The following is a 21342-nucleotide window of genomic DNA, read 5'->3' on the forward strand; positions in this document are numbered from 1 at the left end:
GTCTTTTTAATGACCTCTTGCTTTCTTCATGTATGATATCCTTGATGTCATTCCACAACTCGTCCGGTCTTTGGTCATTAGTGTCCCACACATCAAATCTATTCTTGAGATGGTCTCTAAATTCAGGTGGAATATACTCAAGGTCGTACTTTGGCTCTTGTGGATTTGTTCTAATTTTCTTCAGTTTCAGCTCAAACTTGCATATGAGTAATTGATGGTCTGATCCTCAGTCAGCCCCTGGCCTTGTTCTGACTGATGATATTGAGCTTTTTCATTGTCCTTTTCCACAGACATAGTCAATTTGATCTGGCAAGGTCCATATGTGTAAACCAAAACAAACCAAACCCATTGCTGTTGAGTCGATTCCAACTCATAGGGACCCTATAGGACAGGGTAGAACCTCCCCATAGGGTTCCCAAGGAGTGCCTGGTGGATGTGAACTGCCAAACTTTTGGTCAGCAGCTGTAGCTCTTAACCACTACTCCACCAGGGTTTAAAAGCAAACTCACTGCCGTTGAGTTGTTTCCAACTCACATCAACCAGAACTGCCCCACAGGGTTTCCCAAGGAGCAGCTGGTGGATTGAAACTGACAGCCTTTTGATTAATGCCAAGCGCTTAACCACTGCACCACCAGGGCTCCATATATATAGTTGCTGTTTATGCTGGTGGAAAAAAGGTATTTGCAATGAAGAAGTCATTCGTCTTGAAAAATTCAATTACGTGATCTCCAGCATCATTTCTGTCACCAAGGCCATATTTTCCAACTACTGATCCTTCTTTGTTTCCAACTTCTGCATTCCAATCATCAGTAATTATCAGTGCATCCTGATTGCATGTTCGATCAATTTCAGACTGCAGAAATTGTTAAAAATCTTCAATTTATCTTTGGCCTTGGTGATTGGTGCATAAATTTGAATAATAACCATATTAACTGGTCTTCCTGGTAATCATATGGATATTATCCTATCACTGACAGTGTTGTATTTCAGGATAAGTTTTGAAAAGTTCTTTTTGACAATGAATGCAATGCCCTTCCTCTTCAAGTTGTCATGCCTAGCATAGTAGACCATATGACTGTCCCATTGAATATGACCAATACCAGTCCGTTTTAGCTCACTAATGCCTAGGATATCGATGTTTATGTGTTCCATTTCATTTTTGATGATTTTGAATTTTCCTAGATTCATACTTAGTACATTCCAGATTCCAATTATTAATGGATGTTTGCAGCTGTTTCTTCTCATTTTAAGTCGTGCCACATCAGCAAATGAAGGTCCTGAAAGCTTGGCCCCATTCACGTCATTAAGGTCGAGTCTACTTTGAGCAGTCAACTCTTGCCCAGTTGTATTTTGAGTGCCCTCCAACCTGAGGGGCTCATCTTCCAGCACTATAACAGACAATTTGTGCTGGTATTCTTAAGAGTTTCACTAGCTAAATCTTTTTAAAAATAGACAACCTGGTCCTTCTTCCTAGTCTGTCTTAGTCTAGAAGCTCAGCTGAATCCCGTTCACCATGGGTGACCCTGCTCATATTTAAACACTGATGCCATAACTTCCAGCAACACACAAGCCCCCACAGTATGGCAAACTGACGCGTGGGGGCTCTTTTTATTAAAAAAAAAAAAAACCCAAACCCACTGCCATTGAGTCAATTCTGATTGACAGTGACTCTATAGGACAGAGTAGAACTGCCCTGTAGAATTTCCAAGGAGCGCCTGACCTCTTGGTTAACAGCTGTAGCATTTAACCACTACACCACCAGGGTTTCCCTGTTTTTATTATGGCTTAGTAAATAGGAGGAAACCCTGGTGGCTAGTGGTCAGGTGCTACGGCTGCTAACCAAGAGGTCAGCAGTTTGAATCCACCAGGCACCCTCGGAAACTCTACAGAGCAGTTCTACTCTGTCCTATAGGGTCTCTATGAGTCAGAATCAACTCGATGGCAACGGGTTTTTTTTTTTTTTTAGTAAATAGTAAGATTTGTTGGACCCGTGAAGACCTTCCTGACTGTCATTATTGAAACCTGTACCAATGATTATTAAGAAAGACTATTAAAAGTGTAGAGTCATGATGATTTAGCAGTTTTTAGCCAATCTGTGAAAAGGTGAAGATTTCAATGACTTTACCCATTTGTAATGTTAATATATACTGATGATTTTGTAACATTCCAACACGGCTCTGGCAGCGTGCTTGTCCATTTCCCACTTTTGCCTCTTTGAACTTACGCAGAATAAAATATTTCTTTTTGCTTTACTATAACTTTGTGGTGATTTTACCCTAGGATACTTTCTCCCACCTCTTTACCTTCACATGTAACTCACTTTGCTGAAACTTGCCTCCGCTTTTATTTTCTGGCTGTTACTCTTCCAGCTCAGACATCAACCCAGAGAAGCTTTCCTTGCCATTCTTTCCCCACCTCAGCTTGGGAAGATACCTCTCCCATGTACTCCATAAAAATAGCAGTTGTTGTCTAGATGATTCTGACTCATGGCGACCCCATGTGTGTCAGAGTAGAACTGCTCTATAAAGTTTTCAGTGGCTGATTTTTCAGTAGATCGTCAGGCCTTTCTTCCGAGGCACCTGAGTGGACTTGAGCCTCCAACTTTTCAGTTAGCAGCCAAGCATGTTGACCGTTTGCACCACCCAGGATTCCCACAGCTTCTTGTAGTTTCTTCTACCAATATTTTTTGTCACACCCTGCTGGCATAGTGGTTAGGAGCTACTGCTGCTAACCAAAAGATCAGCAGTTCGAATCCACCAGGCACTTCTTGAAAACTCTGTGGGGCAGGTCTACTCTGTCCTATTGGGGTGCTATGACTCAGAGTTGACTCAACGGCAACATGTTTGGTATTATAACTGCTAACATGTTTCTTTCCTACCTCCATCAGGCTGTGAGCTCCTTGAGGATAGAAATCACATTTTATTTATCTTTGCATCCCCAGGCTTGATACCAAAAAAACCCATTGCTGTCGAGTCAATTTTGACTCATAGCGACCCTACAGGACAGAGTAGAACTGCCCCATAGGGTTTCTAAAGCTGTAAATCTTTACAGAAGCAGACCGCCACATCTTCCTCCCACAGAGCTGCTGGTGGACTAAAACTGCCCACCTTTCAGCTAGCAGCCAAGTGCCTAACCACTGTGCTACCAGGGCTCAGGCTTGATACAGTACCTGGCATATAACAAATGTAGGTATTGAGTACTTAATATAAATACTATAATAATATCATTTAAACTAAATGTCACTTAATTCTTCTCATCGCCTTGTTTCTCAAGTATGCGTAATATTTACATTTCAGTAAGCTAACCAATGTAAGTTTTAATCCTTCCCTGGGTGGTGCAAAATGTTGACATTCTCAGCTGCAAATCCACCCAGAGGCACCTCAGAAGACAGGCCTGGTGGTCCACTTCTGAAAAATCACCCGCTGAAAACCCTGTGGAGCACAGTTCTACTCTGAGACACATGGAGGTCACCAAGAGTCAGAAATGACTCAACAGCAACTGATTTTTGGTATTCAGTGTAGCTGGTAACGTAAGTTATAAGACTATTCTTTTCCTTGCATCTGAAACCCCAAAAGATACAAGAATAAAGAGATTTTGTAATCATTTAAAAATGTGTTCGGCCCAGATATAACCTATCGAGTCCTAAGGACCACCATCTCCCCCTGTTCCAAAAGAGGAGAAGCTGTGGCAAGACCCAAGGACTAAAATATACAGGGGGTGGGACTTCGGGTGAGTGGGAGGAGCTGTCCTGACTAGCCTCTTTTCTTTAGTGTTCTCTGTTCTCTTCCCTTGATATGAGGGCTGAGAGAACCTAGTGGATGACCTACTTTGGGTATCTTCCCCAGCTCCCCTCACTTTGGGAACTCCTAGCATGAGTGAGAAACCACTAGAGGGCAATTCACAACAACAAGCCGCACCAAGGCAGGGTCTAGGGTGGAGGAGGCAGGAAATGAACAGTTTAAGCAAATGTATCTCTGGGCTTAGGGAAATACTCTCTTCGGTGTGGATTTATTTTTCCCTGATTCTTTCCATCAGACTTTAAGATCCAGAGGACCAATTACAGAGTGTGAACATCTATCTATGGTAAAAGGATATAGTTGCCCAGAGAATCTTCTCTATTTATTTAAATATAACTCATTTTTCTCACTGAATCCCTTTTACTTCTAACCTCTGTTTACAAAACAAATACATTCCTCCAAGGAAGAGCTTACATCATGATAGGTGTCCTGTGTGGGCAAGGCTGAGAGAATCACGCAGCAGGGAAGCAGAGGCAACCCTGGCCAGTCACTTTTCTTGTTATCAATCTGTGTTTACCCTGTGATGGTGAGCTGGCTGAACAGAACCACTTCATTAGGATTCTCTCCTCTAACCCCCAGAGTCCTGGGTGGTGCAAATTGTTAATTCACTCAGCTGCTCACCGAAAGGTTGGAGGTTTGAGTCCACCCAGAGGTGTGTTGGAAGAAAGGCCTGGTGATTTACTTCTGAAAAATCAGCCATTGAAAACCCTACTGACTACAGTTCTACTCTGACACACATGGGGTCAACAGGAGTCAGAATCATCTCCATGGCACCTGGTACTTTAACCCCTACGTATACCTTCAACATGATTCTTGGAAAGAGCTGGATCAAAAGATCTAAGGAAAAGCCAAATTCTGAGTTTTTGTTAAAGGATGACCATTATCTTTAAATAGAACTGTGGTATTGACATTGATATGCATAGAACAAAGTGAAAAGATTTTTTTCTCCAAGCTTTATTTTTTTTGCCGATACCAAAAGCCATAAATCACATCTTACCTTAGATGTAACCCCCAGGAAGACAGTCTTATCTTCCCTAGATTAGTCTTTACCACCGTCTCCTCTCTGGAAAGTTCCCTGAATGACTAAACCAATGGCTAGACCACATCTCCCTCCCCCATTCCCCTGGAATTCCTCCTTTGTGTGATTATTCCTGTTCTATCTCCCCCAACCCTTTATCTTGGCATCTATGCATCTGCGAGGTAGTATAAAAAAGCTGAGGTACAGGCCTGCTCGTTTGTTACCCACCCATCTTTTAATCAGAGAAATCAAATGATTTGATTAAGTTGTGCTTTTAAGAGGCAGAATGCTACACCCTCCTGTAATGTCGTATAGGATTCATTTAGCATCTTTCCAGCTTCTATTCTGAAAAAAAAAGAAAAAGACGTCATGTTATCCAGAAGGTCTTAACTTTGGTAGAGGGGCTTCTTCCTATGAGAGATGTCAGAGAATACAGAAAAATATCTCACAAAAGCATGGTGAGGTTATGCATAGCGTTATCTCAGGGGAGTGGAATCAGGTAACCTTTACCGTCTTCTTACTATTTTCATATAATGAAGACATATTGTGTACAAATAATTAGGAAAAAAATCAATCTATTTTCAGCGTGGTAGAAAAAAATTATTGTTTTTAATAAATCAGACAGAACCCTTCACACAAATGCCACTATTAACTTTTTCTGATGTGAATTATGGAGACTATTACTCTCTCTCTTCAAGAGGTTAGGACAAAAAAGGAGAGCCCAATTTCTATTAAAAAGAAAAAATGCTTCCAAATGACAATAACAGTAATTTAAAAAAGGGTTCCCTCAACTTCTGAAAACCACCGCCATACCCCAAGACTCCACCCTTCTCTCTGTCAGGCTCACCTCATTCACAGGGATCCGAATACTGAATTGTTGCCTGCTCATCTGTAAAATGAAATGGTATGTATCATTGCACTGAGGGCCTCATACGTTCAGACAGAAATGCTTTATAAAAGCGCACTGCTTTAGCCCTTTTCAGAGGGTTCCTACAAGTGGTGAGAATACTCAAAATTATAGTAAGTTTCAATCACTAACATTTGCAAGCCATGGTAAATCAGAAATGAAATGATCCAGCAAGTTGTTAATCACAGTTAAAAAAATTAAGAATAGTCGGCCCTTAGAGAAACTGGTCCACAAGTTCTTTTTTTATGAAGTACATCATATAAAATGTCTCTAGTGTAGAAGACTTTTTAAAAATGGCATAAAATTGAATTAAAGTGTTTTAGGAAATTAAATAATCCAAGTATATGCTACTTGGTTTGGGAAGTACTGTCTGTAAAATTAAGAAAGATACCACGAAAAAGAGGCAGGAATATGTTGGGAGATGCAGGTAAGAGCTCAGCTAGTGGTGACAGCCCTCACCTGGTAGGTAGTAGTCATAGACTTTGATGGTTGCTGGTTTCAGGTTGGTGACCAACACACTTTGGGTAATAGTGAAGGTATAAGTCTGAGTCTTCTTACCAAGCTGTGGGGAAGATAGAAGAAACATCACGTTACAACGAAGATGAAAATAAGGCTCTATGTAATGTGATGATTACATAGGACCCTTGCTTTTTTCACAGATTTTCGAAACCCTTTTACCTATTCCTTCTGCCCATGCCAGTGTTCAAGCTATGGCCTCCTGCTGACTTCCTAGCTCTTTCTTCTTACCCTACAGCTCCCTAGTCCTCCTATAAAAGGATTTATTCTACTCAAGGTCAACTATAACCTAACTTAAAGTGTCTAAAGAAATAGAGACTGCTATTTTATTCCAGCAGTTCTATGTTCTCTATTGGTTTTCTTTTTCTCTTCATTCAGGTCTCTGATCAAATGACACATACTCAGAGAGACTTTCCCTGATCACCTTATTTGGAAACAGCCGCATCACTGGCCTATCTCCCATTGTCTTTCTCTATCCCCTTATCCTGCATAGCACTTATTACTACTGAAATTACTACCAAATATATATATATATATGTTGTTGGATGCCGTCGAGTCGGTTCCCATTCATACTGACCTTACAGGACAGAGCAGAGCTTCTCCCATAGGGTTTCCAAGGAGCTGCTGGTGGATTTGAACTACTGACCTTTTGGTTAGTAGCTGAGCACTTAACTACTATGGCACTAGGGCTCCTAAATATATCTATGTCTATCTAAATATCTGTATATATGGAAACCCTGGGGCATAGTGGTTAAGTGCTATAGCTGCTAACCAAAAGGTCAGCAGTTCAAATCCACCAGGTGCTCCTTGGAAACCCTATGAGGCAGTTCTACTATGTCCTATAGGGTCACTATAAGTCGGAATCAACTTGACAACAATGGGTGGGTCTATCTATCTATCTGTCTGTCTATCTGTCTGTCTGTCTGTCTATCATCTATCTATCTGTCTGTCTGTCTATCTATCCACACATGTATACTGAAATATGTATATATATTATATATATATACTGACAAAAATATATGTACACACGTGGCATACGTGTGTGGGTACGTCATTTTTTTAAAACTTGCATATCTCCTGCTTTTTTGCTAGCATATAAGCCCCACGAGGGCAAGGGCCATGTCTACCTTTTTCACTTCTATATCTTCATCACTTAGAAGAGTGCCTGGCACATACCGGTTCCGAAATAATTATTTGTTGAATAAATGAAGACTCTAAGAAATTGTATTAATTAATCTGATATGACAAGAAAATAAGACTCATATTACAAAATTTATAGGTATGGAGTTATAAACACTTAACTGGAAGGGATTTCCCAAACTCTTCAAGACCAGTGGTTCTCTAAGGGTATAACACTTCAGGGATACTCAAGGCTGTATCGGGGGCTCTGTGAGGTCAAAATTATTTTCAGAATAATACTAAGACATTATTTGTTTTTTTCACTCTCATTCTTACGAATGTACAGGAGAATTATCCAGAGGCTACTTGATGTATGATACTGAAACAGATTGAATGCTGAGGCAGATAGGAGAATTTAACTCTCTTTTGCTGGAGAATAAAGACATTTGCAAAAATGTAAAAGGTGTCACTGTTCTTACTATATTTTTGTTTCAGAAAAAGTAGTTATTTTTCATAAAACTGTTATTTACATTAAAATGTAGTGGGCTTTTATTACTGTTTTTAGATGAATTAATATTTAAAATTTTTCTCAGTTTCAATTTCTAATGTAATAAGCATCAAGAAATATAACCCCCAGAACCAAAAGAACTTTGAGGTCCTCAGTAATGTAATGGTATAAAGGGGTCCTTAAACAAAAAATCTTTAGAACTGCTATTCTTGTCCATCATTCAATTACTATACAGATTTAAAGTAAATGACCTTCCCCCCACTTAAAAAAAAACCTGATTTCAGTATTTAGCATCTAAAACAAAAAAATACCAAACGAGTAGATTCTGACTCATTGTGGCCCCATGTGTACAGCGTAGAGCTGTGCTGCATAGAGTTTTCAAGGCTGTGACCTTTCAGAAACAGATTGCCGGGTTTTCTTCTGAGGTGTAGTCAAGCGATTAACTGTTTGCACTACTCAGAGACTCCATTCAGCATCTAATAATGTTTTATTCTGAAAGTGTTTTCTCAAAATCTGAAGTCCCTTCATGTCAGTGCCTCTGGAGCCCCGCCCCCTCCTCCTTCTGCCCATCCCGATCCACAACTCCTCCCAAAATGTGTTTTCTTCTGAATAACCCTAACCCTTCCAAAAAATTTTTTATAAAAACATACTTTTGAAAGGTAAATGGCTAAGAAATAAGGAAGGCCAAAGAAGGATATTAAAAGGCAAGATGAATGCGACAACAAAAAGAATGGCAAAAAGAATGAAGAAATATATGATGAAGATGAGAAGAACAGAGAAAAAGAGATGAGACATAAAAGGAGAAAAATTGGGGAATTGGTAAACCTATTCGGCATGATTTTGTTAATACGATTCTAAAGTTTATGATAACTGGCTTCTGTTAGAGGAGGTACTCAGTATGAGAAACAAATCTAGGAAACATTGAAAGAGGGATGAGATATAAGGGTAACAAACTGTTTCGGTAATTGTTGTGGGTTGAATTGTGTCCCCAAAAAAGATATGTTGAAGTTCTAACCCCACGTACCTGTGTATATTTAATCAAGTTAAGATGAGGTCTTACTAGATTAGGGTGGGCCTTAATCGAACATGACCGTTCTTATAAGAAGAGAAGAAGCACAGACAGACACACAGGGAGGACGCCATGTAACGATGGAGACAGAGGTTGGAATGATATATCTGCAAGCCAAGGAACACCAAAGACTGCCAGCAATGTCAGAAGCTTAGAGAAAGGCATGCAACAGATTCCTTCGTTAGAGCTTCAGAGAAAGCATGGCCCTGTCAAAACCTGATTTCAAACTTCTAGCCTTCAGAACTGCAAGAGAATAAATTTCTGTTGTTTTAATTCATCTAGTTTGTGGTATTTTGTTACAGTAGTCCTGGAGGTGCAATGGTTAAGCACTCGGCTGCTAAGCAAAAGGTCAGCGATTCGAACACACCAGCGGCTCCGCAGGAGAAAAGACATGGTGATCTCCCGTAAAGATTACAGCCTGAAGGAAGAATGAAGAACACCAAAGACACAAGGTAATTATGAGCCTAAGAGACAGAAAGGACCACATAAACCAGAGCCTCCATCAGCCTGAGACCACAATTAGATGGAGCCTGGCCACAACCAATGGCTGCCCTGACAGGGAACACAACAGAGAACTCCTGAGGGAGCAGGAGAGCAGTGGGATGCAGACCCCAAATTCTCATGAAAAGACCAGACTTAATGGTCAGACTGGGACTAAAAGGACCCCAGAGGCCATGGTCCCCGAACCTTCTACTAGCCCAAGACAGGAACCATTCCCAAAGCCAACTCTTCAGACAGGGATTGGACTGGAATATGGGATGGAAAATAATAATGGTGAAGAAGGAGCTTCTTGGATCAAGTAGACACATGAGACTATGTTGGCATCTCCTGTCTGGAGGCGAGACGAGAGAGCAGAGTGGCCAGAAGCTCCCCAAATGGACACGAGAAGAGAAAATGAAGGGAAGGAGCGTGCTGTCGCATTACAGGGAGAACAATTAGGAGTGTATAGCAAGGTATACATAAATTTTTGTATGAGAGACTGACTTTATTTGTAAACTTTTACTTAAAGCACAATAAAAATTAATTAAAAAAAAAAAAGATTACAGTCTGAGAAACCCTCTGGGGCAGTTCCACTCTGTCATATAGGGTCGCTATGAGTCAGAATTGACTTTATAGCACAACAAACAACAAACCCTAGGAAACTAACACAATAACCTTTATTGTAGTCTTAAAAAAGAGAAAAAAGTGAGAAATAAAGGGAAAAGGGGAAATATATATATATGTAATACCCCAGAGCTAAAATTTTGGACACTATCAGCCTTAGGTAGTTTTGAGAAAAAGATAAAACCAAAGGACCAATAGCTCTATGAGAGAGATACTATTCTAACCACTACCCACTCACATTTTACAGCTGAGAAAACAGAGACATTGAACAACTTTCCTAAGGTCACACGGTGAATGCTACAACCAGGGTCACAGCCCAGGCAGCCTGGCTTCAGAGACCCTCCTATTAACTGCTGTTATACTCTAGCACTGCACTGTCGCATGTGGTCATTGAGCACTTGAAATATGGCCAGTCAGAATTGAGACATGCTGTAGTGGTAAAATACATAAAAAACCAAAACCAAACCCATTGCCGTCGAGCAAGACAGAGTAGAACTGTTCTATTGGAAAACCTTGTTGCTTAGTGGTTAAGACCTGTGGCTGCTAACCAAAAGGTTGGCAGTTTGAATCCCCCAGGTGCTCCTTGGAAACCCTATGGGGCAGTCCTACTGTGTCCTATAGGGTTGCTGTGAGTGGGAATCAACTCAGTGGAAGTGGGTTGGGTATAGGGTTTCCAAGGAGTGGCTGGTGGATTCGAATTGCAGACCTTTGGTTAGCAGCTGCATTCTTAATCACTGTGCCATCAGGACTCGTGGTAAAATACATACTGGATTTCAAAGACGTTGTATAGAAAAAAAAAAGAAAAAGGATGTAAATATCTCATTAATACTTACATTTATAAATTACATGGTGAAATAAAAATATTTTGGATACATAAGGGTAAAAAATATATACTAAAATTAATTTCATCAGTTTTTTTTTTCTTTTTTACATGACCACGAGATGTTTTAAAATGACATAAGTGGCTGGCATTGTATATCTATTGGACAGTGTTGCTGTAGGGGTAGCGCAGGGTATTTCATGTTACACCAGCATGGAGGAAAAGAAAAGAAAAATTAGTTTAAGTATGTGCATAGCAAAACAAGGTAGAAAATTAGGTAGAGTCTATAGTCTTTATTTCTGCAAGTGGTCACAAGATTGTGGTTGGTATTTCCAACTTCCTTCATCCACCACCCATTTCATGTTCACTTCATGGGTGTGGACTCACTCTCTCATCCCTGTGTGTGTTACGCTAGTGTATATAGATTGTGGGGGAGTCACAAAAAAAAATGCAGAAGCAATGAAGCGCTTTGGTGTAGCTCCTGAATACTTACCTCTTCCAAATAAATGTTAAGTGTATCAGGTCCATATTCGAACTTCTTCACCAGTGGTTGCTGGAGGAGCTGAATAGGAAAGGAAAAAAGGGAGACTAAATTTTTTTTTTTAAGAGCCAGAGCCTTCCTTATCCCTTCCAAAGCTCTGCCATTACAAGAAAACCTGTATACCGTGGAAAAGGTAGGGAAAAAGAACCAAGATGTTTACAGGTTCCATTTCATATGATTGATGCACCTTTGTAGCTAATTTAGGTAATCCAGTCAGAGTTGTGGATATATACCATGATGCCCATTTCACCAGCTTTTTGATGATAATGTTAGGTCCCATGGAGACTAGTTAAATGAAGAAAACAGAAACAACTTACTAACTGATTGGTGCCCTCCATGGGACTGAACCCAGATAGCATCTTCACCTCCACGATGGCCATATTGGAAGAACTCCGGCTCCCCACATAACTGAGGGCAGGAAGAAGCAAACCTGTATGAGCCCTTATTTCCTCTCGCAGTGTGCTCTGCATCCTCAGCACATGCACGCGCACGTGCGCGCACACACACACGCATGCACAAATACATCCCAGCCCAGCTCCTGTGAGCCAGGTGCCCCTGCAACCATCCCAGCTTTCCAATTGCTCTAATTCCTCACCTGGTATGGATGGTAAGAGTCAAGGATCGAGGTGAAGTAGGTTTGTCACATCTAGCTCTTCCCATTTCCACACTAAGACTAAAGGTCTCCACATTTTTGGGAGGCAGAATGTTGTACCTGAGCACCATCTGACAAGAAGAAATAGATAACCAAATCAGAGTTGAGAAGAACCTTAGAGACTGTACATTTCAAACTACTTTCCTTACAAGTAAGATAGGGAGATAGGCAGGAGATTCCATTTGAGGCAAAGATACCCTCAGACTTGCCTTCCCAGCCTGATTTCTTTCTCATGTATCTTGGCTTACCTGCACGTAGACACAGCCCTGACCGGAGGCTTCCAAGGTATACACTCCGGGGATATTAGGTAGATTCTTCTGCTGAAGTACCAACCGATTTACAGTCTGTACATTGAAAGTGTGTTGGAAATTCTGAGTGGATTTTACAACCAGGTTGACTTCCTCAGATGGTGCATAAGCAGTGGCAGCATATTTAGCAAGAGCTTGGAGAGCAACTACAGTATCCTGAGGAAGAAAAAGAACAAGCATATGCTTACCATTTTGTGAACCTTTGGAATTAACCTCAAACAACCCTATAAACTCATACATCTGGTTGTTGTTAGCTGGCTGGGGTGATACCCCTTCTAATTCACATTCACCTCCCCTGGGGAAGCTGACATAAAATCAAAATGTATTTCCTTGAAGAGAAAATGACCTTTAGCAAGTTATTATTGTATAGCCATAGGTCTTTTGGCTAATCTAATATATTCATATTCAGAAACCACACCTAGCTTCAGAAGGGGCTATTCCTTTGCTAGAAATAAATGTATAACTAACCGTTCATTATATTTTGCAGCTCCTTATTTTGGAAGGAAACCGCAGTAACTTGATAGCCATAGAAATTAGACAGTCATGAAGCTATTTAACTGCATAATAGTCTATGTCACAGTTGGGGAGAGTAGCAGGGATCCTTGGAAAGTCCTTCCTTGCAGGGCAAGCCTTCTTAGCTATTATGCCATATGACAATCTTCATTTGGGAATAAGACAGGTAAGCTGTCACTGAAAGAGCATGGCATCACATAGTTTGAATCTTTCCATTGGTATTTCAGCAAAAACATAATATATGTAAATTATAACTAGCGGAGAGAAAAGAAAGAATGAAGAGTTCAGCAAAACTATCACATCTTGCTCTGTGCCATGAGAATTTCTACACGCTTGACATTTTGTAAAATATCTATTTCAGAATAAAGGAACCCCACTTCTTCATATTCCAAATGAAAAAGAACAATTGTATTTAGATGCCATCACTGTCATATAAAATAGGAAGTCAGGTCACCCAGCCTAGGGGAAGCTGTGAACAGGTTATATCGATGCAGCTTGATCATCTACAACTTTTTGTCTAGCTTTTGGGAAATGTAATCAGAGAGGTCTTCACTGCTTGTACATATGGGAACAATTCAAGGAAATGAACCTCACCAACACCTGAAAAACTAGGGTGGGTGATATGGGATACATGACTTCTTGTGATAGCCAAGGATTTTATTGAAAAACAATTCTGACATATATCTGTCACTGAGAGTTCTAAATATTTTGCCCATTGCTTTCTAAAAATATTTTTATGGATTATAATGGTTTACAACTTAGCAAGAAGAATGGAGCCTCTCCTAATCTTTGGCCAAGAATCTCGCTGAAACAGGGAGACACATTACTATGTAAGTTTTAAAAATCCCAAATAAGTCATTCTCATATGTAAACTTAGTGCTCTTAACACCTTTGCCAGATAGTCCATCTATTAAAAATCTATTCATTTACACATTACATCCTCAGAGAAACTCACCTTGATTTCAACAAGTTAGAGTATAAGCTCTGTGAGGACAAAAAATATGTTTTCTTATTAACTTCTTTTCATTATTATTACTATTGTGCTTTAAGTGAAAGTTTACAAATCAAGTTAGTCTCTCACACAAAAATTTATATACACCTTGCTATATACTCCTAATTGCTTTCCGCCTAATGAGATAGCACACTCCTTCCCTCCACTCTCTTTTTGTGTCCATTTGGGCAGCTTCTGTCCCCCTATACCGTCTCATCTCCCCTCCAGACAGGAGATGCCAAATAGTCTCATGTGTCTACTTGACCCAAGAAGCTCATTCTTCACCAGTGTCATTTTCTATTCCATTGTCTAGTCCAATCCCTGTCTGAAGAGTTGGCTTTGGGAATGGTTCCTGTCTTGGGCTAGCAAAAGGTCTGGGGACCATGGCCACCAGGGTCCTTCTGATCTTAGTCAGACCATTAAGTCTGGTCTTTTCACAAGAATCTGGGGTCTGCATCCCACTGCTTTCCTGCCCCCTCAGGGGTTCTCCATTGTGTGTTTTCTTGTTTACTTCTGTATCTGCATCACAGTGATTCATAGTGGGTATGTAATAATATGTGCAAAATAAATGAATGGATGACTTCTCTTTGCGGTAATGTGAGAGAATTTTGTTTATGACACCAATCGAACTTTATTATCCAATTCTAACCCTCTTTTTTTTTTTTTCTTACTGCCACCGCGCTAATTCAATTTCCCTTTATGCCTGAACTAGACAAATTAAACAGTCTCCTGCTCTCTTCAAGTCCAATATCTGGTCCTCTACACCAACCTCCAGATTAATCTTTCTGAAATAAAGTTAAAAAAACATTAACAGCTCCCCAGGATTAGGCACAAACTGGAGTCTGACATACAAGGCCTTCATAATATGAATCTACCTTACCTTTCCAATTTAAGTTCTATTACAATTTAGCTAAACCAGTTTTCCCAAAGGCCATCCTATACTTCCACAAATTGGTGTCATTACTCAAACCATTTCCTCTTCCTTTCAATAGTTGCCGATCAAATTTTACATATCCTGTAGATGTACCTCAAATGCTATTCCTCTGTGAAGACTTTTCTTATCCCTCAATCTGATGTGACTTCTCTTTCACTTTTGGAATTCTATAGTATTTTGTACCTTTATTATGTTATAACCAGATCCTGTTTTATAATATATAGAACTTGTCCTAAACTTTCCTTCTAGAGTGTAAACTTTTGAGGGTAGAGATTATATCTTTCTTGCTTCTGAATCCCTGTAACAGCAGAAGGAGGAGGTATGTTCATCATGTATGATTTTATGTTTACAGACCCCAAAATCGGCTTTCTGATTTATTAATACATAAATTTAGTCATAATTATATATGTCCTATTTACATGTAAAAACATGGATCTCATGATGTTTCATACTCTACAAAGAAAGGGGATTAAATAAATCTGGTACTATTGATGTGCTCATATGATCCAATTTTATGAGTCCTTCTGTATATTTTTCACATGCTTTTTCTGTCTCTAGAATTATAAGATCCTGGACCTAGAGGGTGAAAGTGATATTTTTTCCTCTATCTCCACACAGGATCTAATTCTATCTGATAAGCAGCAGTGAGGAGAGCAAGCTGTTTACCTGAGTCGAAGAGAAGCCTCCATATGCATTGCGTTGCTTGGCCAGCCAAGCCACTATTCCGGTGGCCTTGGCTATTTCCTTTTGAGTCAGCCTGGCCTTGGCAAGCTGGGCCAACAAAACATATGCTGTGAGTTCCACATCTATAGCCTTGGGTTCAGACCAAAACCTGGCATTCGATGGCTGAGAAGGCTTCTGGCTCCAGTGAATAGACTCTCCTAGGGAGAAAGAAGCATGAGGAAGACCCTGGAAGGAACTGGCTTTCCCATATTCCGTTTGTAAATGCCGTACTTTAGAGCAGAGAAAGTACTAGCCAAGAATTTTAACCCTCAGTTAGAAACAATTGTCACTCAGAATTAGCTAATTTATTGGTCATAACGTATTTGCAGGATGCAGGGATGTGTGTGTGTGTATGTGTGTGTGTGTGTGTGTGTATACAGCCACACATAAATAAATCCCCAAGTTATGGCTTACCTGGGAGCATCAGTAAATGGTCCAGAATTACAGGAAAACCATCTTTGTCAATTTATGAATTCTGATGCTATCAGAGATAAGTAAGTAGAAATGTCTTATGAGACTCTTATGTGTTTGGGGACCTTTCTTGACTTAAAGAATTTCATTAATTTCTCAATATTTATTTTACTTAATCAAGGGTTTAACATTTTTAGAAGAATAAAAATGGTAAAATATGCATAAGAACTCTGAGAAACCATAGAAAAAATGCTAAGGAAATATTAGAACACCTTCAAATAGAACAGGAGAGCAAAACGCTATGACAGCCAACTTATAGTAAAAGAAAAACAAATGGAAATAAGAAGAACAGGAGCAACAAGCCTATTTAAATAGGAGTACCAAGAATGAATAATCCATAGGAGGCAATCTGATTGAAAGATCATAACAGAACACATGTGAGCCTGAAGATAATGGAGAAGACATAATCACATTAAATCAATTGGTGACGGTATACTCCACCCACTGTCAGAGACACCCATTTTGTGACTAGAGTTGCTTACGCACTAGCCAAGAACATTACCCAGAGCCCATATGAGGATACTTCAGCAATGACATTAGTATAAATGAAAGCTGAGATTAAATTTCTGCCTGGAAGTATAATTTCAAATATATAGATAGATAAATGAGATGCATTAATATTTTTTACATAAGATCTGCTAGAACTTCAGCTATTACTTCAAGTATATCCAAAAGTTTTAAACAACCTTGAAAAATCTCTGAGTTTAATTCTCATCTTATCTTAAGATCATCTTAGTGATCCCACACTAAAAAAAATATCGGTTGCCGCCCAGTCGATTCCAACTCTTGGTGACCCCATGTGTGTCAAAGTAGAATGGTGCTCCACAGGGTCTTCAATGGCCGATTTTTTGGTAGTAGATCGCCAGGCCTTCCTTCAGAAGTGCCTGTGGGTGAACTTAAACTTCCAAACTCTTGGTTAGCAGCTGAGTGTGCTGTTTGCACCACCCACAGGCTCCAAAGAATTTTTAAAGACCTCCAAAAGGTGATTCTGCAATGCCAATAAATTTTCTGACCAGCTTCTACCACCTAATTCCTTTTCATGCTGAAGTATAACACTGCCCAATGAGGTCTTACATGGGCTTTCCTTCAGAGTTCCCAATGATGATTTTATGACTTACCAAATTCTACTAAAATGAATCTTAGAATTGAATATATGTGGGACTGAGGAAAATTAGAGATAACTCACATATTTTCACCATTTCTAAAGTACTCCTAACCTGACCAGCATACCTGAGATGATAGCCTGTTGATCTAATTTTTCAAGAAGACTATTCCTGATGTCCTCTTCCTCAGCCAAGGAGAAGGTATAAGCTAGGAGGGCCTGTGTGTAGAGGTTGGTGGTGGCCATGGCAGAATTCTTGAGACACTGCAGACCCTGACTCACCATTGGATCCTGCAAAGTGAAGACAAATAACAATTTATAAGGCATTCTTTGCAAAGTGGGAAGCAATAGGGAAATCATCACATCTTTCTCCTGATTAAAAGGTGAATTGAGGCAAGAGAGGGGAATTTCTCTAGGGATAGGTGTGATAGGAAGAGTATAAAGAGGAAGAGCTAGAAAAACTCACATCTATGGTCTTTCCCATCTCCAGCAATGCAGCTGTGATGTATGCAGTCAACGAGATCTCATCATCAACACCACCCTAGAAGGGAACAGGGAGAGGGAAGTCAGGACAGCAGCCAGCACAGGCAGGGACTGTGTGCAATGGCAAAAAAAAAAAAAAAAAGCATCCCCTTTGAATAAATGAATTATTTTACAAAGTGCCCTTTTCCACAAACTAGCTGCAGCTCTAAGCCTCCAGGACACAGAATTCTTTGCAACGTTATCCATAATTTGTTATGATCTACGCAGTAAAATGCCTTCATGTAGCCAATAAAAAACAGGTAAACTTCTTTCTGGTATTCTCTGCTTTCAGCCAAGATCCACCTGACATCAGCAAAGATACTCTTTGTCCTATCTTCTAAATTCAGCTTGAATTTCTGGCAGTTCCCTGTCAATGTATTGCTGCAGCCATTTTTAAAATATCTTCAGCAAAATTTTGCTTGTGTGTGATATTAATGATATTGCTAAGGAAAACTAGTGAATCTTATATAGAGTTTTTTGGGTTTTTTTTAACGCTTAAGATTTTTAATCCAGGCCCTGGAATAACAATGTAAATGATTTCTCTAGGGAAGTTCATACAAATCTTTCTTTTGCTGAATATGTTCTGAACTGACCAAGTTAACCTCCAGCATCTGCATCTCACGCTATATTTAGGAGAAGTGTCACAGGATTGGGCAACATTTCCTTCTGTTACACATAAGGTTGCCATGAGTCAGAGCCATCTCAACGGCAACTTAGAACAACTGGCCACGTAGTGAGTGGGTGAGAGCAGTGCCTATGGCGTCAGACTGCCACAGTTCTAACACTAACTAGCAATGACCTTGACAATTTACTTAATCTCAATGCCTTAGTTTCTTCATCTGTAAAAGGGAATTAATAACGTGACGTAAGTGCCTGTTGCATTGATTTGTTGTAAGCATTAAACAATATCAAATAGAAATAAAGTACTTAGAACAGTACCTGGCACAGAGTACTCCCAATTAAGGCTATTTTTTATCACAGGCAACACTGGCAACACTACAAAAAACACTGGGCTGCCTATTAGTCCTCACCAGAGGAAATGGCTTTATTTAGATTACACACCAGATTTCAGGAGATGGTAAAAGGCCCAGAGATCTTCTAGACTAATGGTTCTCAAATTTCAGCAAGCATCAGAACGATCTGGAAGGCAAGTTAAAACAGGTTCCTGGCCCACACCCATGAAGTTTCTCATTCAGTTAGTCTGAGGTGGGGCTGGAATTTGCCTTTGAAATAAGTCCCCAGGTGGTGCTGATGCTGCTGATTTGGGGATCACACCATGTTCTACTCCATGTCCCCTTTCTACAGATATGAAAGCTGAGGCTTAGACTGTTAAGTGCGTTGTCCAAGGCCACTCAGAACCAGAGCTGAGACCTGAAGAACACTGGCGCCCAGACCAGTGCTTTTTGGATGCTATTGAGTCAGAGGAACAAGTTCCTCCCAGACATAGCAAGTGGGCTCAAGGGCCCTGGCCAGACCCTCACCTTCATAGATGTGTCAAGGAGCTTTCCCACATTGACATAGCAGCCACTGGGGAGCTGGTTTCCTGCCATCCACTTAAGAGCATCCTGGATGTTCTTGTCATCAATGAAGATGAATTCCTGAGCCTGGCCAAAGCATTTGGTGACAAAGGCTGTCAGCCTACATGGGTAAAGAGGGAAACATGGCTTACAGGAGGTTTCCTGGTGAGGGTGCAAAAGTTCTATAGCTTATCCTGGTGTATGGTTCCAGAAGGGAAGTTGAGGAAACATAATGCAAAGGAGGTCTGGAAAAAGGGTGCATTAATGGGCATTAGTAGGGACAAGAACTGGGGAGGGCACGAGATCAGGAGAAGGATATGGGACTCAACCAAAGGAAAGGCTGAAATAGACAGTACTAGATAGGTGGAGGGCTGAGTTCAAGAAGGAATAGGATTAAGGGGAGAGGGGAGGAATAATTTCAGAGGGCTTGGAAATTGTGTTCAGAGGTAGCAGGACTTATTGGGAAATGGGCAAAATTACCATGTATTTCCATTTTCATCCCGCTCCCCAAAGGCACTGTATGAACCATTCCTGTGTTTGTACCTCAGCTCTCTCTGGTACCCTGGAAGCCAGATGTGGTTTTAGATCATGGTGACAACTTCAAAACACACCCCTATTCCCTTCGAGAACCTGGATACCTCAAGGACTGGAATTTCCCTGTATTTTTTCAACCCATCATAGACCCTGAAGGAGAGGAATGCCCAAGAAAGATTGAACCAGCTTACCTGTCTCCAGAAAACCCACTGCCCGAGACTTGATTTCCTCAGTCAGCAGCCCTGCCTTCTCTAGATACTGCAAGACATAGATGATGGGGGCAAACAAGACCATGTTCTGCTCCCCACAGCCACTTGGCATCTGCACCAGACTGTCTAGGTTCTGCAGGGCAGTGCCCATAATGTCCCCTGGGATCCAAAAGGAGAGAGAAAGAATACAGAGGTAAGGAAAAGAGAAAATCCTTAAGATTTTATAAAAAATCATTCATTTAACAAACACATATTACCTATCATTTAATGAGTGCTTACTATGTGCACTCATTGTACTTCTTGGAAGAAGTACAACCAGAATATTCCTTAGAAGCAAGAATGGCGAGACTGTGTCTTACATAGTTTGGACATGTTATCAGGAGGGATCAGTCCCTGGAGAAGGACATCATGCTTGGTAAAGTACAGAGTCCACTGAAAAGAGGAAGACCCTCAATGAGAGGTGCTGACACAGTGGCTGCAACAATGGGCTTAAGCATAACAACGATTGTGAGCATGGTGCAGGACCACTGTTTTGTTCTGCAGTACATAGGGTCACTATGAGTCGGGACCGACCCCACGGCACCTAACAACAAAAACAACTATGTGCCCTGGAGATACAGCAATAAGACAAACACAGTCTCTATCCTCAAAGAGATCACAGAGTGTCAAACAATTCCAACATATCACAATTATAATTCATTACAATATAGTACTATAATACAAAGTTAGGTATGTAAAAGACAGTAGGTACCCAGAACCAAAACCAGTTACCATTGAGTCCCCATGTGTGGCAGAATAGAACTGTGTTCTACTCTGTTTCCAACAGCTGCTTTTTTGGGAAGTGGATCCCCAGACCTTTCTTCCAAGGTAGATTTAAATCTCCAACCTTTCAGTTAGCAGCCAAGTGCGTTAACTGTTTGTACTACCCAGGGACTCTGGGACCCAGAAAGGTACCACCTAAGGGCATTCAGAGCTTTTCAGAAGACCTGTCACTGGAGCTGATGAGTGATGTAACAAAACCTGTGATATTTAGGCCCAACTTCTAATTTCCTCCACTGTGTACAAACACATCACCCTCAAAATCACCAAGTCCCTTCCACACATGTGCAATCCCGAAATCCTTTCCCAAGTTATGTCTACAGACTCCTCTATACGCTTTATAAGCCAGTAAGCCTAACATAAGCAACTCATCAACATCTGCATTTTAGCCACTGAGGTAAATTCAAATCTATAAATATGTACTGAATGTCAACTATGATCCAGAAACTACGCTCGAAACAGAAATGAAAAAGGCATGGCTCTTCTCCTCAAGGAACTCACAATACAGTGTGGAAGACATACACAGTGAACTACAGTGCAATAAAATGAGATATATACTATACTAGAGATATGAATAAAGTACAATAGAAACAGAATATTTTGACCAGCAAAAGTCTTTGGAAGAGGGTAAAAGAGTAAAGAAAGAAC

The 21342-nt window shown here is 40.4% G+C and overlaps 1 protein-coding gene across 1 annotated transcript in view; it reads right to left on the reverse strand.

Annotated features, from left to right (window-relative positions):
- Nucleotides 1-3335: 3335 nt before the first annotated feature.
- Nucleotides 3336-21342, reverse strand: part of A2ML1 (alpha-2-macroglobulin like 1) — a 44593-nt gene continuing 26586 nt past the window's right edge. Inside the window, exons 24-36 of the mRNA XM_064284653.1 lie at nt 19858-20034; nt 19613-19694; nt 19097-19253; nt 17560-17634; nt 17222-17384; nt 15464-15678; nt 12300-12515; nt 11995-12122; nt 11717-11807; nt 11352-11420; nt 6182-6284; nt 5663-5704; nt 3336-5160 (exon numbers count right to left, since the gene is read on the reverse strand). Of these exons, the coding sequence (XP_064140723.1) occupies nt 5664-5704; nt 6182-6284; nt 11352-11420; nt 11717-11807; nt 11995-12122; nt 12300-12515; nt 15464-15678; nt 17222-17384; nt 17560-17634; nt 19097-19253; nt 19613-19694; nt 19858-20034 (1517 nt within the window). The 3' untranslated portion in view covers nt 3336-5160; nt 5663. The remainder of the gene's footprint in view (nt 5161-5662; nt 5705-6181; nt 6285-11351; nt 11421-11716; nt 11808-11994; nt 12123-12299; nt 12516-15463; nt 15679-17221; nt 17385-17559; nt 17635-19096; nt 19254-19612; nt 19695-19857; nt 20035-21342) is intronic.

Source organism: Loxodonta africana, chromosome 4 (assembly GCF_030014295.1).
Source record: "Loxodonta africana isolate mLoxAfr1 chromosome 4, mLoxAfr1.hap2, whole genome shotgun sequence".
Taxonomy (NCBI): Eukaryota; Metazoa; Chordata; class Mammalia; order Proboscidea; family Elephantidae; genus Loxodonta; species Loxodonta africana.